This window comes from Melanostigma gelatinosum (genome assembly GCF_949748355.1).
Source record: "Melanostigma gelatinosum genome assembly, chromosome: 23".
Taxonomy (NCBI): Eukaryota; Metazoa; Chordata; class Actinopteri; order Perciformes; family Zoarcidae; genus Melanostigma; species Melanostigma gelatinosum.
Window position 1 is genome coordinate 4,411,714 of NC_136656.1, and position 17,176 is coordinate 4,428,889.

Sequence of the window (17,176 nt, forward strand, 5' to 3'; positions counted from 1 at the left end):
TTATATTACACATTGTTCTATTGTCACTGCAGTACATGTGTTTACATCTGTGACTTTGACTTGTTTAAGTGTCATCAATCTAATATGAGAAGGAAAAGATCTCACCTGTTGACTTTCTGCAGCGATACAGAAACAGCAGCAGGAGAAGAATCAGAAAAACTCCACAAAGCAGACCAACAACCAACAGCACGGGAAATGCAGAGCTTGCTGCTGTATCTTCAGCATCTACACACAAATACAAATACACATGACTCATGAAGAGACACACAAGTATTAGAACACATGCACTCAAATACACTTACATAAACCCTCGATCACATGCTGTCTACCTTTCACTGCTGGTCACGTCACATTTGTATTTGTATGAATACGAAAACGTATAAAACCAACTTCTAGTTCAGTGATAACTTTTCTACCTCAGACTGTAACATAGATTACAAAAATATACAGTTTTTAATAATACTCACATTTCACTGACAACCAACTCTCTGCTGACATCAAACTCAAACCTTGTGTTGAATTCCTTCTTCTACATTTATCCTTATTCACAAATACTTTTTCTGCATTCAGTATTTCATATCAACTAGACTATTTAGTTCTTTACCGACTGGATCACTGTACTCTGTGTAGTAAACTGGGTCTCCTCTTCCTCCTCTGCACCAGAAGACTCCTCTTCCTCCTCGTGAGACACGGATTCGTCCAGTTGAGAGGACGGTAACATCTGGTGTGTTCAGAGGTGCAGAGGTTTTCTTGCCTTTGTACCAGAAGTATGTCCAACCAGATGATGATGAAGATGATGAAGATGATCCCACAGAGCAGGTCAGGGTCACTCTGTCCTCTACAGGAATGTCTTCTCTCAGTTGGGCCTTTGGTCGTTCTGTTTTAATGTAGAACAAAAACATAACAATGGTAATTGTTGTGTCTGTGAATTCGACCAGTTTGATGAATAATTAAGACAAATAATCTCATCCAGCATTCTTGGTGGAGCAACAACGTATTGATGAAACAATGCAGAAGATAATGAATCACTTCTGAATCTGTGAATATGATTAATGTTTAGTAAACTGAAGGAAATCATCAGAACCCATGTTGATGTTTCACACTGATGAACCACTGAAGTTGTTGGTTAAATGAAGCTGACATGGATTACAGTGAGTACAAACACACTTTTAAAAATGGATGACACTTTAAACACAGCCTTCTTTTCTTTAAGGGTCTCAAAGATAATTCAGATAAATCTTCACTCCGCTTCACTCTGACAATGCTTCATGTCTGCAGCTCCTTCATATGTAAACTACAAACGTTCTATTTTCAGTTCCATTGGTTCAGATTCTTCATCTTCAAAGTTACTCATGTAAGAGTTCCCATCTGACGTCAGAGAAATGTTCATTTAAACTGTGTTTTGATGGTTTGTGTCCATTTCAATCAGTGATGCGTCTTTGTAGAAGTCAGCATTCTTCTCCTTTCTCTGACCTCGATGTCTACAGTGAAGAGTCACTGATTCTCCTTCAAACAAGGAGGATGCAGGAGTTTCTAGCATGACATCTTTGTCTGTGTAACAGTTAGTTCATTGTTTCAGTGAACCAGTTTAATTAAATCAACAATGTTACAGGTATCAGTGGTTTATGTTTTAACATTATTAGAATTTAACATTAAGTTGGAGACAGAAGAAGATGTCAAAGTCACTCTTCCTGTAATAAATAAGAACAGGTTCACTCAGTAATGAGGACATTTCCCCTGAAGGAGGCGCCACACTCACCTGCTCTGTTTGATACATTAATGTCATCACTAATTAATCACTGACTCGTTTCTCAAAAAGGATAGAATATTGGATGGTTTGTCTTATTATTATTATATAAATGTCTTCATGTAAACAGCTGAACTGTTATTATGTTATATTCACACTTTGTCAAACAGGTTGATCATATCAACATGAATCATGAATAAACAAGTGTTTTCAGTCAACTTGGTCATGATGGTAAAACTTTGATCACTTACTTGATACAGTGAGAGAGACTTTATTACTTCCTTTTATAACATCTGATGAGATCTTGGGAGTTGCAACACACTGATATTCACCGCTGTAGACCGTAGTTAGAGGTTGTAATATAAATCTCTTTTCTGAGCTGTAGGGGGAAACCGTATAACGATCCTTCATGAGTGAGTAATTCCAGTCAGTGACTTCTCCTTCACTCACGTCACATATGAAGGTAACAGTCTCTCCAGTAAATAAAGTGGACCAGTTTGGCTCAATGGACAGCAAAACATCTAGAAACAAACACAAAATGCAAAGAGTGAAGTGTGTTTTCTTTTTTTGTATTCATCATAAACTAACTAAACAGAACACATAAATATTCATTGTTAAAGGGTGATAGCAGGTGGAGAATTGTCTTGAGTGAACTGAATATATAAAGAGAAAGAAAAGTGTATAAAAACCTTGAGCGTGTCCACAGTAGAGGAGGATATTCAGCACTAAAATAAAGTTAGAAACTTCATCATTCATCATCAAACAGACAGAAACTAACATCAGTCGTTTAAAATGTTTTATCAATGAAAACTATGATTTAAACACAAAGTACTCACAGAAAAGCCCCGGCACACACACAGCGTGTCCCATCCTCACATCCAGCACTGACACTCTGTCACTCTGCTTCTGAGTAATGCTTCTCCTTTGTGTAAAGAGAAAGAAACGTATGAAGCATGATGGAGAAATCAGGAAATGCAGAGAAAAAGAAGACGCATAACAGATAAATATTGGATCTGAAGTTTTCTCCAACTTCTGCTTCTGAGTTTACGGCCTGTGCTTCCTTCCCTTTTACACAAAGCTCAAACAACCAGACTGGTTTGAACACAGCACATGTTTTATGCTTATGAGGCAGACGACCATTCAATTTAAATAGTCTGATAATAGATATTTCAACTAGCTTTCTACAAATATGATCATCAGCAAAGGGTCAGTCGTTCTTTAAGTTACTGTGAAGGCAGCTGCATGAAGTCAACTGACTACAGCACAAGGTTTTAAAGATTCAGATGTCATACTCACTGTGTCATCCATGGTCTTTCTCACCAAAATGGGACAGTTTTTAAATGAAAATATGTTCGTTCTTCAGTTAGACTCAGTCTGTCACATCACAGAGTTCTGAGAGTGTGAATGTCTTCACCTTCTGGTGAAATTCGGCTTTTAAGTTGTCACGACTCTACCCACAGGAAGTGACCGTGTCAGAGCCAAACAGAAATAGTGTGATCAACGGAAGTGGAGGAGAAGAGAGCCAGAGCCTCTCCCAGCTACACTCTGTTAACACTGGTCGCTGGGACTCTATGGGTTTCGTCATGGAGAGTTCAAATATAGTTGAGTTGTATAGATATAAATTAGCATTGAATAAGTCTGCAGTGTGCCAGTGGACTCATGGGATATGTTGTCGATAGCTAAAAACAAGTTTAGTAAGACTTAAATGTGATATGTAACCCATTTTAATCTCTTTACATTGTAAAGTTTACAATAAGCATCATATTCGTTCAAGCATCAAAGCCACATTTAACGCTAACAGCCAAATGTTACACAACAGCAACTGCAGGAGGATGTACAGTAGGGCATTATGGGAAGCCTGTTTTATCTCCACTCAACAGTAGCGTCACAACAACACTCTCAACTCAGCTCATGTTTTTTGTGCAATACAAATGAACACAACTCTATGTGCAACCATCATTTGAGAAAAGGCACAAAAGAGGAAATAGTCTTTTGAAGACATCCATCTATGATGCAGACACCTCATTTACATAAGACGTAATGGAGACGATGGACGGGGAATGTCCACACAGTATGATGAGAGTAATGAGGAAAGAATTCAGTTGATATGATAAACAGATGACACACAACATGCAACAGCAATCACACAGACACAACTGTGTAGATTTGACAACTGTACACTTTGTTGACACCTGTTGGTAGTATGTAGTATGTATTAGCATGTTGGTAGTATGTAGTATGTAGTAGCATGTTGGTAGTATGTAGTATGTAGTAGCATGTTGGTAGTATGTAGTATGTATTAGCATGTTGGTAGTATGTAGTATGTAGTAGCATGTTGGTCGTATGTAGTATGTATTAGCATGTTGGTAGTATGTAGTATGTAGTAGCATGTTGGTAGTATGTAGTATGTAGTATGTATTAGCATGTTGGTAGTATGTAGTAGCATGTTGGTAGTATGTAGTATGTATTAGCATGTTGGTAGTATGTAGTATGTAGTAGCATGTTGGTAGTATGTAGTATGTAGTAGCATGTTGGTAGTATGTAGTATGTATTAGCATGTTGGTAGTATGTAGTAGCATGTTGGTAGTATGTAGTATGTATTAGCATGTTGGTAGTTTGTAGTATGTAGTAGCATGTTGGTCATATGTAGTATGTATTAGCATGTTGGTAGTATGTAGTATGTAGTAGCATGTTGGTAGTATGTAGTATGTATTAGCATGTTGGTAGTATGTAGTATTTAGTAGCATGTTGGTAGTATGTAGTATGTAGTAGCATGTTGGTAGTATGTAGTAACATGTTGGTAGTATGTAGTATGTATTAGCATGTTGGTAGTATGTAGTATGTAGTAGCATGTTGGTAGTATGTAGTATGTAGTAACATGTTGGTCGTATGTAGTAGCATGTTGGTAGTATGTAGTAGCTGCCCGAGGTGACTTGGATTCATTGAACTACTGTAATATGATCGTGTTTTGTTCTGGAAGCCAGACATCCTGACATTTCAGTGAGAATCACTCACTGCACTGGCAGCTACATTTGCCACTGTTTTAGCAAAATAAAGGGCATTTATAGAGCAGTGCATGTTAATAAGGCATACTGGATAGTTTTCAGTGTCTTTAGAACCTCTGCTTGTTCAAAGAGTCAAGTTTTATCACCATTAAAACATTCATTTTTGTAAAATGTGTGTTTAAAAGCTGTGTATCAAATCAAGACTTGTGCTTACCATGGAGAGAGGAATATGCATTGCATAGAGCCTCATTCTGGTTAACCATGTGACTTGTGGCAGAGCCCTGATTGGTGCTCTTAGACCGGCGGTTGATACATTTCCTGTGGTACTATAGAAAAACCTGAATGTTTCTGTCACGGTTCCAGAATATTAGCATCGATTTGGTACCAAAGTATTTTATTCCACATAGTAACAGCAACTCCAACAACAATGGCAAAGACCCCACATGCATGTATGTGTTTGCAAAAGAACCGGTTGTTGTGACATTGATAAAGAGACAAAAGGGTAAATAAAGGAAATCTAACGAAACTAAACTTTAAAATAAACCGTTTCGTTCCATTGAGGTTTAGAGATTTCTCTGAAACTAGAGTGTGAGAAGAGAACGCCACAGTGCTTCTCAGAATGAGTAGAACACTCTTCCGCTTCCTCTTCACACATTTAAGATGTGTTGCTCTGTGACGTACCAATACATTTTTTTAATTCTGAGAAGAAATTTAATTTTTTATGATAGAACATTGTGAATATTGTGAACATGAGGAAGTAAGCGGTCAATATTTCTCCATCTGAGACATCACAAGAAAAGAACAGGCTAATGCAGAAAGTTACGTTTGTAAAAGATCGGAAGCACAAGTTCCCCACTCTGTTGTGCTCTTCCTCATTTTCAGTACTGAAAATAAAAATGATCAAATCATTCATTTCCAAGAAAGAGAAGGTACAGAACGGCCTGCAGCTCATTGGACCGTGAGACACAATGATCTTTGTATCAATACGTTTAATATTTGTGTACTTTATGAAGGTATTGTAAAACTCTTTGATGAACGATATCAACCCACAGTGCAGGTGCAATAACCAACCATGCATTGGTTACATGCAGTAGTGCCGGACAAAGGATATGAAGCCTGAGCAGGTAATTGTATTCTTTGGAGCACAATGCTACCAGGAACTGAGCAAAGCAGGAGAACATTTGTAGCAAAGAAGTAAAACACTATGATGAGTTTAAAATTGAAGAAGTTCACAAATGTGTTGGTTAGGGAGTACTGCGGCTTTTTGAGAATGTGGCTCGTGGGTCCTTGACACATAACTACATGACTTAAAGAGGAGTGCCTTGTGTCGGTTCAATCAGGGTACTTTGTCACCCCCTTGTGGTTCTTTATGGACATTTCTAATTGAACTGCACAGTGACGGGGGACTAACAAGTCATATCTCTACTAAAATAAAACAAATACAACAAAACACTGTACAAAATGATTGTATGATCCACAAAGGCGTGTTCTCCAGGTTCAAGTACATCCGGCAGGAACGTCCATGTCATCATTCTGGCTTCCACAGAGTCCAACAGGCTTCTTTCACTTGTCATGTTCATCTCTTCGTCTTCTGAATAACTTCCGTTTGACCTATTTGTGGTGCTGTGGCTTTTTTGGGCAGTTGCAACACACTGTACAGAGTGTCAATGTGCTCTTCCTCCTCCAGGGGGGCGTACTTTGACCTCGACGTCTCTTGTGTCGTCTCGTGTCGCTCCGTATCTACGCCGCCATCACTCTTGCCCAGAGATGGAGTCACAGCTGGTAACACGCTGTAGACGGTGTCTACTTTCTGACTTCGCTGGGACCCCAGCTCCTCTCTTGGGCTGATGGTTGGGCTGCTGGTCTGGCAGGGCTGTGCGGCATCCACGCTCTCATAACAGGCCTCGGCTTGACTGGAAGAGGAAGTGGAGACGCTCGACACAGAGTGCGGCTTTGCCTCCACCTGCTGGCTTTCTGTTATCCGAGCAGCAGGTGCCTCTGCCTAGAAATAACGCCGTGAAATGGGTTTTTAACTATGTCACGCACTATGACAAGACATCTCCACGCAACGAAAACTCAGTTTCACATCTTGAAGAAAGGTTTGAGTTGTACATGCTTATGTAATACAGCTTACCTGGTGCTGATTATACTCTGCTGAAGAAAGCCCCTTTACCACACAGACAGCAAAGGCACAGAGGGACACGCACAGTGCAATGACTGTTACTAGAACAGTGGGTGGTTCTGAAGGTTTTCTCAAGCCTGGAAAGACATGGAAACACATGTGAGCAGAAAGCACCCGCAACCAACTGAACTATTAAAACGATGGAGGTGGTGGCCCAAAAACATCCAAGAAAGAGAGAAAGAACTGAATATATATCTACTGGATTTCCAGTGTTCGTCTGTCATCGTGTGAGCAATAAATACAAAAATCATCACATGATACTTACACATTGCCTCTGTGCTTTCATACACTTTGCTTGTGCTGACGTGGTTGTTGCCACTGCAGACAATGGATGTGTTGTCACTGAATATGGTGATGTTGACCTTCCTGAGTGATCTCTGAGATGTTCTGCAACCCTCTCCATCACAGAAGGACCACACCCACTCGTCCCTGATGGAGCAGTTGACTGTGATGTTGCACAGTCCAGCAGACAGGCTGGAGTGCAGTCCTGACATCCTCATGACAGGTCTGGGAACAGTCTCTGCAACCACCGGTCCAAGCAGATACATTAAAGGCATGAGGCTGTTTGCTGGCACCCTCTGGTGGCAACGAGTGAGACTCACAACATAATTCATACACAACATAAAGTGCACAAATCCACGATAAGGTTTTTCCTGCAAAGACAATCACGAGGCGGCGCCATTGAAGGGAAGGCTTTCCTAACAAGCGCTGCACTTTCTGCCGTTCAAAGGTTTAATATATTACAGTAGAATATATAATCTCCAGTTGGCGTGTGCCATGTTGATGAACAGGGTCTCCTCAGCTATATGGTGTTATTGTTGGTAGAATACTTTATATTTAGATTAAATATTATAATGTATTAGCAGCATGTTAAAGTCATTTTTTTCTCATTAGTAGTGTGAAAGCTAATAATTCAAAGTCAGAACTAAAGGCCAGGTGAAGTCATCACCCGAATCATGACATGACACTGCTCTCTAGTGGGCAGGTGAGGCACCAGCAGTTTGTTTAGTTTAGGCTCACAGTAACACGTCCAATGTACTTAATAGTGCACATCTCCTGTAGAAAGTAAAGTCATGAACCTGAATGAGACATAAAGACTCAACGTGTTCATCAGGTCAATTATTAGAGTCTTTTTCAGAGTAACAGTCTTACAGCGAGTGTAAACGGAGAAGGGGAGGAAAACTACCAGAGAGGACTTGAGTCCAATGCATTCTTTTGTTTTATTATATTTTTATATTTGAATTCAACATTTTGAGAATGAAAATGATTCAGTGAATGAAACAGAACATGTTGATATGTAGTTTATAGCAGCTGACAAAGCTTTCAGCAGCAGTCTTCTCAGACATACATGACATGGATACTCTGCTGAAATGTTACTGGCCAGATTATGTTGACGGTCGACGCGTCACAAACACCAAACATGTGACTCGTCCCCTCACAGGACGCTGCATGCTCGGCTGCTGCAGTTTGGTTTGATTACAATTGTTCAAATGTGATCATTTATGATATTTTATCATCAAATATGACTTTCCAGGTTCATATCTGTCATAAAGTAATGGACATTATTTACTCACTTTCACTTCCTGTAAGTGTGTGTGTGTGTGTGTGTGTAAGTGTGTGTGTAAGTGTGTGTGTGTGTGTGTGAGTGTGTGTGTGTAAGTGTGTGTGTGTGTGTGTGTGTGTGTGTGTGTGTGTGTGTGTGTGTGTGTGTGTGTGTGTGTGTGGTGGGGGAGGGTAGTTTACTTTACCAAGTAAAAACTTGATTTGCTCAAATATCATTTTTTCAACAGGTTGCAATTTATTCATTGTTCTTTTTGTCTTGGTGATACATTGTAATCCACAAAGAAGCACAACTATTGTTCAACAACATGATGCTGTACATGGATTATAAAACGTTTCCTGGTTCGCTTTGTAACAGGAAACAGTGAACAATGTTTCAACAGGAGACAGAAATATAACCAACACTATACACTGTAGTTTGATTGGAACATTTAATCTATGAAAGATATTGAAACTATTTAATATTTGTGGTGGCTGCAGTGGAGAATACATGAAACAACATCAGACACTCTGTGCTAAAGATCACAAAAGACTGAACTTTTCTTTTATCACAAGTTAAATTGCTGTTGCAACACAAATTAGAAAAGACAATCAAGAGATTTAGATTTTTGATTTTGATTTTAAAAAACAGGTGCAAATCCCAGAGATACATACATGTTAACAGTATGGATCATAAAATATAAAGAATGTGAATGTATGTAGGCCTACAATATATAATCTGAAGTACAGGTACGTGTCATTTTCAAGATTAAAGCTCAGGCAAGATATTCAACCCATTACATATTACATGAATAAACATGATCATCTCAATAGTTCAAGGTTTCATTTTATCTGAAGAGAGGTGTGACCTTTTTAATGATCTCCCCATCTTTAAGAGTCAGGGCTCTGAGGGCTGAGTAAAGCTTCTGATTCTGATTTGTACTTGGCTGTCTTAGCAGCAGCTGCAAAGACAAATCGTACATCATCCATGACAGCTTTTGCTGCCCCTTTTGCTGCTTCGCATGGTGTGTCTGCTCCTTCAGCTGCATCGTATCCTCTAAGAGCTCCTTTTATTGCTCCTCCTACAGTAACTGCCCCTACCAGTGTGCCTACTGCTATTCCTGCTGTTCCTGCTATTCCTCCTGCTGTTGCTGTTGCTGTTGCTGCTACTGCTGCAATTTTGGGTAAAACTCTTTCACATTGTCCTGGCTCCAGCAGAACTTTCTTTACAAGTTTGTAAACCTCTCCACCCATCAACACTACACCAAAAAGAGCTCCTAACAATGCACCTGTTGTGATACCTGCCAAATTGATCAAAAGCCTATTATACACTCTTTCTTTAGCCTTCTCTCTGATCTCTTCCTCTGACATGTTTCCTGATGACTGTCTAATGTGTTCCTCCTCCTGTTTTATCATTCCCTCCACTGCTTGTAGCATCTCAGTGGTGTAGTACCTTCCTTCGTTTGCCTCAATCATCTTTTCTATTGTGTTGAGTAGCTCTTTCACTTGGAACTGGTTGCTCCTGTATTCATCCTGCTGGTTGTTCTTCCAGTATTTATTATCAATGACGTGGCAGCGGCCTCCGCACTTCTTCACCAGATCACTCACAAGCTTATTATCACGGATAAAGTCCTCAATGGTCTGTCCTTCAGGGAGCTGCTCACCATGAGTGAAGAGAACTGTCGCATATTTGAAAACTTCTTTAGAGAAGTATTGGTTTATTTCTGTGATGACAGCCTGCTCCTGCTTTGTGAATTTCTCCACTTTAAGCAAGATGAGAAAAGCATGAGACCCAGGAGAGAACTCTGTGATGCACTTCACTATTTCAGACTTCAGCTCCTCCTCAGATCGATTTGTGTCGAAGAGACCAGGAGTGTCGATCACAGTGATGTTTCTTCCATTGACAGGTTTAGTTTCCGCTCGACATTCACTTGTTTCAGAGTTAGCATTGTGGTCGATCTTGAACAGTTCTTCTCCAAATATGGTGTTACCCACGCTGCTTTTCCCAACTCCAGTTTTTCCCAGGATGACAATTCTCCTTCTGTTTGACACTGAAAGAGAATAATGTTCATCAATAATTCTGTGCTTTCACCTGTTGGTTGTTTTCATTTGAGATACACATGAGCTCAATTACAATAAAAATCATATTTGGTCAAAACAGAATGATGTATGTAACATGAAAAGAAGCCCACAAGCATCACAAACATCTTGTGTATCTAATCTCTTGTAACAGTACGATCACTGTCCAGCAATATGAGAGAAAAGTGTTAAAATAAATTAACTTACCGTCCATGTTGATAAAGTGAAGTAACAGGAGCGACAGTTGGTCGGACAAGACTGCATGTGAATGTGTTCCCTGTATCTTGTGTTATAACACTTTACTGTCACTGATTATTTTACAACAGTTATCTATTGTGGTGCCAACTGAAGCTCGTCTTCTTCACTGTAAGTGTTGTATTTGACCATTGCTGACTCCTGGTGGTAGTAATAAAGAAACACACTCAAAGTGGTCGTACAAAGTCTGTTGTACTTGACTGTACCTGCAGCTGTTCCCATCGTCACGTTTGAGTAAACGCTCTCCTCTGGTTCATTATTCGTCCCTGTTAGAAGGATCAGATGAATGCATGAAGAGATCATTTCTTCTCCTTTATTTCAGCTCTGCTGGCCTACAAACACATCTCAACTATTGCATCTTATTCTAGTGACATGAAGTAAAAGTACTCACTCTACCAATCAATGTCTTGCAGCTCAACCACACAATCTGTGACATCATAGATCTTTGTGTTTTGTGTCAATCAGTCACTTCATCTTATTCTAGTATTTCTAACAGCTCTGTGATGAACACAGTATATACTGAACCATGTTCAGGTTCTTTAGAGCCTCTGATTGTTTCATAGAGAACAGCATCACCTACAGAGCAGTGACAATCAAGACAAGTTATATCAATCATTTTAAACACATTATATGAATTCTGTAATCTTCTGAAACAGTAAACAGAAATGGAAATGTCAGGTTTAGAGTTCATGATGAATTATTCAATGAATCAGGATTAAAGCTGACCGTGGAGAAGAGAAGCGTAATCTCCGTCTTGAGTTTCAACCTGGTTGATCACGTGGTCTGTAGCTGGTCTCTGATTGGTGCTCTGAGACCTGGTGGGCCCAAAACATGAAGTAAATACAGAGGATCTAATGAGGAACATGTGAAGCTGTGCTGTTATGTTCAGAATGAGAGAAGAGAGTGTTGTACCAACCTCATGACGCTGGAATCTGTAAGAGAAAGGCATTTGCTGTTACTGGTCTTTATATTACACATTGTTCTATTGTCACTGCAGTACATGTGTTTACATCTGTGACTTTGACTTGTTTAAGTGTCATCAATCTAATATGAGAAGGAAAAGATCTCACCTGTTGACTTTCTGCAGCGATACAGAAACAGCAGCAGGAGAAGAATCAGAAAAACTCCACAAAGCAGACCAACAACCAACAGCACGGGAAATGCAGAGCTTGCTGCTGTATCTTCAGCATCTACACACAAATACAAATACACATGACTCATGAAGAGACACACAAGTATTAGAACACATGCACTCAAATACACTTACATAAACCCTCGATCACATGCTGTCTACCTTTCACTGCTGGTCACGTCACATTTGTATTTGTATGAATACGAAAACGTATAAAACCAACTTCTAGTTCAGTGATAACTTTTCTACCTCAGACTGTAACATAGATTACAAAAATATACAGTTTTTAATAATACTCACATTTCACTGACAACCAACTCTCTGCTGACATCAAACTCCTCAAACCTTGTGTTGAGTCTGTTCTACATTTATAAAAGCCTTCATCTGACTTTGTAACTGCAGAGATGAACAGCTCCCCTCTGGTATGGTTTGGGATGAGTTTGCCATTTCTATAGAAATCCACATCATGAAGAACATTTTCTGTCTCCCACGTTGATGTTTCACACTGATGAACCACTAAAGTTGTTGGTTAAATGAAGCTGACATGGATTACAGTGAGTACAAACACACTTTTAAAAATGGATGACACTTTAAACACAGCCTTCTTTTCTTTAAGGGTCTCAAAGATAATTCAGATAAATCTTCACTCCGCTTCACTCTGACAATGCTTCATGTCTGCAGCTCCTTCATATGTAAACTACAAACGTTCTATTTTCAGTTCCATTGGTTCAGATTCTTCATCTTCAAAGTTACTCATGTAAGAGTTCCCATCTGACGTCAGAGAAATGTTCATTTAAACTGTGTTTTGATGGTTTGTGTCCATTTCAATCAGTGATGCGTCTTTGTAGAAGTCAGCATTCTTCTCCTTTCTCTGACCTCGATGTCTACAGTGAAGAGTCACTGATTCTCCTTCAAACAAGGAGGATGCAGGAGTTTCTAGCATCACATCTTTGTCTGTGTAACAGTTAGTTCATTGTTTCAGTGAACCAGTTTAATTAAATCAACAATGTTACAGGTATCAGTGGTTTATGTTTTAACATTATTAGAATTTAACATTAAGTTGGAGACAGAAGAAGATGTCAAAGTCACTCTTCCTGTAATAAATAAGAACAGGTTCACTCAGTAATGAGGACATTTCCCCTGAAGGAGGCGCCACACTCACCTGCTCTGTTTGATACATTAATGTCATCACTAATTAATCACTGACTCGTTTCTCAAAAAGGATAGAATATTGGATGGTTTGTCTTATTATTATGATATAAATGTCTTCATGTAAACAGCTGAACTGTTATTATGTTATATTCACGCTTTGTCAAACAGGTTGATCATATCAACATGAATCATGAATAAACAAGTGTTTTCAGTCAACTTGGTCATGATGGTAAAACTTTGATCACTTACCTGATACAGTGAGAGAGACTTTATTACTTCTTTTAATAACATCTGATGAGATCTTGTGAGCTGCATCACACTGATATTCACCGCTGTGTTCCGTAGTTAGAGGTGGTGATGTAAATCTCTTTTCTGAGTTGTAGGGGGAAAACGTATAACCAAGCTCCATGAGTGAGTAATACCAGTCAGTGACTTCTCCTTCACTCACGTCACATATGAAGGTAACAGTCTCTCCAGTAAATAAAGTGGACCAGTTTGGCTCAATGGACAGCAAAACATCTAGAAACAAACACAAAATGCAAAGAGTGAAGTGTGTTTTCTTTTTTTGTATTCATCATAAACTAACTAAACAGAACACATACATATTCATTGTTAAAGGGTGATAGCAGGTGGAGAATTGTCTTGAGTGAACTGAATATATAAAGAGAAAGAAAAGTGTATAAAAACCTTGAGCGTGTCCACAGTAGAGGAGGATATTCAGCACTAAAATAAAGTTAGAAACTTCATCATTCATCATCAAACAGACAGAAACTAACATCAGTCGTTTAAAATGTTTTATCAATGAAAACTATGATTTAAACACAAAGTACTCACAGAAAAGCCCCAGCACACACACAGCGTGTCCCATCCTCACATCCAGCACTGACACTCTGTCACTCTGCTTCTGAGTAATGCTTCTCCTTTGTGTAAAGAGAAAGAAACGTATGAAGCATGATGGAGAAATCAGGAAATGCAGAGAAAAAGAAGACGCATAACAGATAAATATTGGATCTGAAGTTTTCTCCAACTTCTGCTTCTGAGTTTACGGCCTGTGCTTCCTTCCCTTTTACACAAAGCTCAAACAACCAGACTGGTTTGAACACAGCACATGTTTTATGCTTATGAGGCAGACGACCATTCAATTTAAATAGTCTGATAATAGATATTTCAACTAGCTTTCTACAAATATGATCATCAGCAAAGGGTCAGTCGTTCTTTAAGTTACTGTGAAGGCAGCTGCATGAAGTCAACTGACTACAGCACAAGGTTTTAAAGATTCAGATGTCATACTCACTGTGTCATCCATGGTCTTTCTCACCAAAATGGGACAGTTTTTAAATGAAAATATGTTCGTTCTTCAGTTAGACTCAGTCTGTCACATCACAGAGTTCTGAGAGTGTGAATGTCTTCACCTTCTGGTGAAATTCGGGTTTTAAGTTGTCACGACTCTACCCACAGGAAGTGACCGTGTCAGAGCCAAACAGAAATAGTGTGATCAACGGAAGTGGAGGAGAAGAGAGCCAGAGCCTCTCCCAGCTACACTCTGTTAACACTGGTCGCTGGGACTCTATGGGTTTCGTCATGGAGAGTTCAAATATAGTTGAGTTGTATAGATATAAATTAGCATTGAATAAGTCTGCAGTGTGCCAGTGGACTCATGCGATATGTTGTCGATAGCTAAAAACAAGTTTAGTAAGACTTAAATGTGATATGTAACCCATTTAAATCTCTTTACATTGTAAAGTTTACAATAAGCATCATATTCGTTCAAGCATCAAAGCCACATTTAACGCTAACAGCCAAATGTTACACAACAGCAACTGCAGGAGGATGTACAGTAGGGCATTATGGGAAGCCTGTTTTATCTCCACTCAACAGTAGCGTCACAACAACACTCTCAACTCAGCTCATGTTTTTTGTGCAATACAAATGAACACAACTCTATGTGCAACCATCATTTGAGAAAAGGAACAAAAGAGGAAATAGTCTTTTGAAGACATCCATCTATGATGCAGACACCTCATTTACATAAGACGTAATGGAGACGATGGACGGGGAATGTCCACACAGTTTAGTTCAGAAACAGCATGATGAGAGTAATGAGGAAAGAATTCAGTTGATATGATAAACAGATGACACACAACATGCAACAGCAATCACACAGACACAACTGTGTAGATTTGACAACTGTACACTTTGTTGACACCTGTTGGTAGTATGTAGTATGTATTAGCATGTTGGTAGTATGTAGTATGTAGTAGCATGTTGGTAGTATGTAGTATGTAGTAGCATGTTGGTCGTATGTAGTATGTATTAGCATGTTGGTAGTATGTAGTATGTAGTAGCATGTTGGTAGTATGTAGTATGTAGTATGTATTAGCATGTTGGTAGTATGTATTAGCATGTTGGTAGTATGTAGTATGTATTAGCATGTTGGTAGTATGTAGTATGTAGTAGCATGTTGGTAGTATGTAGTATGTAGTAGCATGTTGGTCGTATGTAGTATGTATTAGCATGTTGGTAGTATGTAGTAGCATGTTGGTAGTATGTAGTATGTATTAGCATGTTGGTAGTTTGTAGTAGCATGTTGGTAGTATGTAGTATGTATTAGCATGTTGGTAGTATGTAGTATGTAGTAGCATGTTGGTAGTATGTAGTATGTAGTAGCATGTTGGTCATATGTAGTATGTATTAGCATTTTGGTAGTATGTAGTATGTAGTAGCATGTTGGTAGTATGTAGTATGTATTAGCATGTTGGTAGTATGTAGTATTTAGTAGCATGTTGGTAGTATGTAGTATGTAGTAGCATGTTGGTAGTATGTAGTAGCTGCCCGAGGTGACTTGGATTCATTGAACTACTGTAATATGATCGTGTTTTGTTCTGGAAGCCAGACATCCTGACATTTCAGTGAGAATCACTCACTGCACTGGCAGCTACATTTGCCACTGTTTTAGCAAAATAAAGGGCATTTATAGAGCAGTGCATGTTAATAAGACATACTGGATAGTTTTCAGTGTCTTTAGAACCTCTGATTGTTCAAAGAGTCAAGTTTTATCACCATTAAAACATTCATTTTTGTAAAATGTGTGTTTAAAAGCTGTGTATCAAATCAAGACTTGTGCTTACCATGGAGAGAGGAATATGCATTGCATAGAGCCTCATTCTGGTTAACCATGTGACTTGTGGCAGAGCCCTGATTGGTACTCTTAGACCGGCGGTAGATACATTTCCTGTGGTACTATAGAAAAACCTGAATGTTTCTGTCACGGTTCCAGAATATTAGCATCGATTTGGTACCAAAGTATTTTATTCCACATAGTAACAGCAACTCCAACAACAATGGCAAAGACCCCACATGCATGTATGTGTTTGCAAAAGAACCGGTTGTTGTGACATTGATAAAGAGACAAAAGGGTAAATAAAGGAAATCTAACAAAACTAAACTTTAAAATAAAACGTTTAGTTCCATTGAGGTTTAGAGATTACTCTGAAACTAGAGTGTGAGAAGAGAACGCCACAGTGCTTCTCAGCATGAGTAGAACACTCTTCCTCTTCCTCTTCACACATTTAAGATGTGTTGCTGCATGTTCTGTGACGTACCAATACATTTTTTTAATTCTGAGAAGAAATTGAATTTTTTATGATAGAACATTGTGAATATTGTGAACATGAGGAAGTAAGCGGTCAATATTTCTCCATCTGAGACATCACAAGAAAAGAACAGGCTAATGCAGAAAGTTACGTTTGTAAAAGATCGGAAGCACAAGTTCCCCACTCTGTTGTGCTCTTCCTCATTTTCAGTACTGAAAATAAAAATGATCAAATCATTCATTTCCAAGAAAGAGAAGGTACAGAACGGCCTGCAGCTCATTGGACCGTGAGACACAATGATCTTTGTATCAATACGTTTAATATTTGTGTACTTTATGAAGGTATTGTAAAACTCTTTGATGAACGATATCAACCCACAGTGCAGGTGCAATAACCAACCATGCATTGGTTACATGCAGTAGTGCCGGACAAAGGATATGAAGCCTGAGCAGGTAATTGTATTCTTTGGAGCACAATGCTACCAGGAACTGA

General features: G+C 39.0%; 3 protein-coding genes and 1 long non-coding RNA gene across 4 annotated transcripts in view; all 4 read right to left on the bottom strand.

Moving 5' to 3' along the window:
- The window catches only part of LOC306796239 (uncharacterized protein), a 3,091-nt gene extending 903 nt beyond the window's left edge, over positions 1-2,188 (bottom strand). The window contains exons 1-3 of the mRNA XM_079295075.1: positions 1,999-2,188; positions 605-877; positions 106-225 (exon numbers count right to left, since the gene is read on the bottom strand). Coding sequence (XP_079151201.1) covers positions 106-225; positions 605-877; positions 1,999-2,158 — 553 coding nt within the window. The 5' untranslated portion in view covers positions 2,159-2,188. The remainder of the gene's footprint in view (positions 1-105; positions 226-604; positions 878-1,998) is intronic.
- A 3,750-nt stretch (positions 2,189-5,938) lies between these two features.
- LOC306796237 (uncharacterized protein) lies at positions 5,939-7,455 on the bottom strand. Its single transcript, XM_079295074.1, has 3 exons — positions 7,200-7,455; positions 6,887-7,011; positions 5,939-6,754 (listed from the first exon to the last, which is right to left on the bottom strand). Exons 1-3 carry the CDS (start codon positions 7,432-7,434, stop codon positions 6,329-6,331), a joined length of 786 nt encoding a protein of 261 aa, XP_079151200.1. The 5' UTR covers positions 7,435-7,455; the 3' UTR covers positions 5,939-6,328.
- A 1,970-nt stretch (positions 7,456-9,425) lies between these two features.
- Positions 9,426-10,939, bottom strand: LOC306796795 (GTPase IMAP family member 7-like; the record flags this gene model as incomplete). Its single annotated transcript, XM_079295863.1, has 3 exons — positions 9,426-9,435; positions 9,927-10,553; positions 10,899-10,939. The coding sequence occupies 3 exons, from the start codon at positions 10,937-10,939 to the stop codon at positions 9,426-9,428; spliced, it is 678 nt and encodes a 225-aa protein (XP_079151989.1).
- Positions 10,940-11,539: 600 nt separating this feature from the next.
- Positions 11,540-11,997, bottom strand: LOC306796240. Its single transcript, XR_013773043.1, has 3 exons — positions 11,878-11,997; positions 11,724-11,739; positions 11,540-11,622 (listed from the first exon to the last, which is right to left on the bottom strand). It is a non-coding gene; the product is annotated as an uncharacterized lncRNA (long non-coding RNA).
- Between the last annotated feature and the right edge of the window lie 5,179 nt (positions 11,998-17,176).

Excerpts from the sequence above, each read along its gene's own strand:
- LOC306796237 (XM_079295074.1), bottom strand. The coding sequence starts at position 7,434 with ATGAGGATGTCAGGACTGCACTCCAGCCTGTCTGCTGGACTGTGCAAC. Across the intron at positions 7,012-7,199 it reads TGAAAGCACAGAGGCAATGT|GCTTGAGAAAACCTTCAGAA; the intron begins GTAAGTATCATG and ends ATGTCTTTCCAG. Across the intron at positions 6,755-6,886 it reads CAGAGTATAATCAGCACCAG|GCAGAGGCACCTGCTGCTCG; the intron begins GTAAGCTGTATT and ends CGTTATTTCTAG.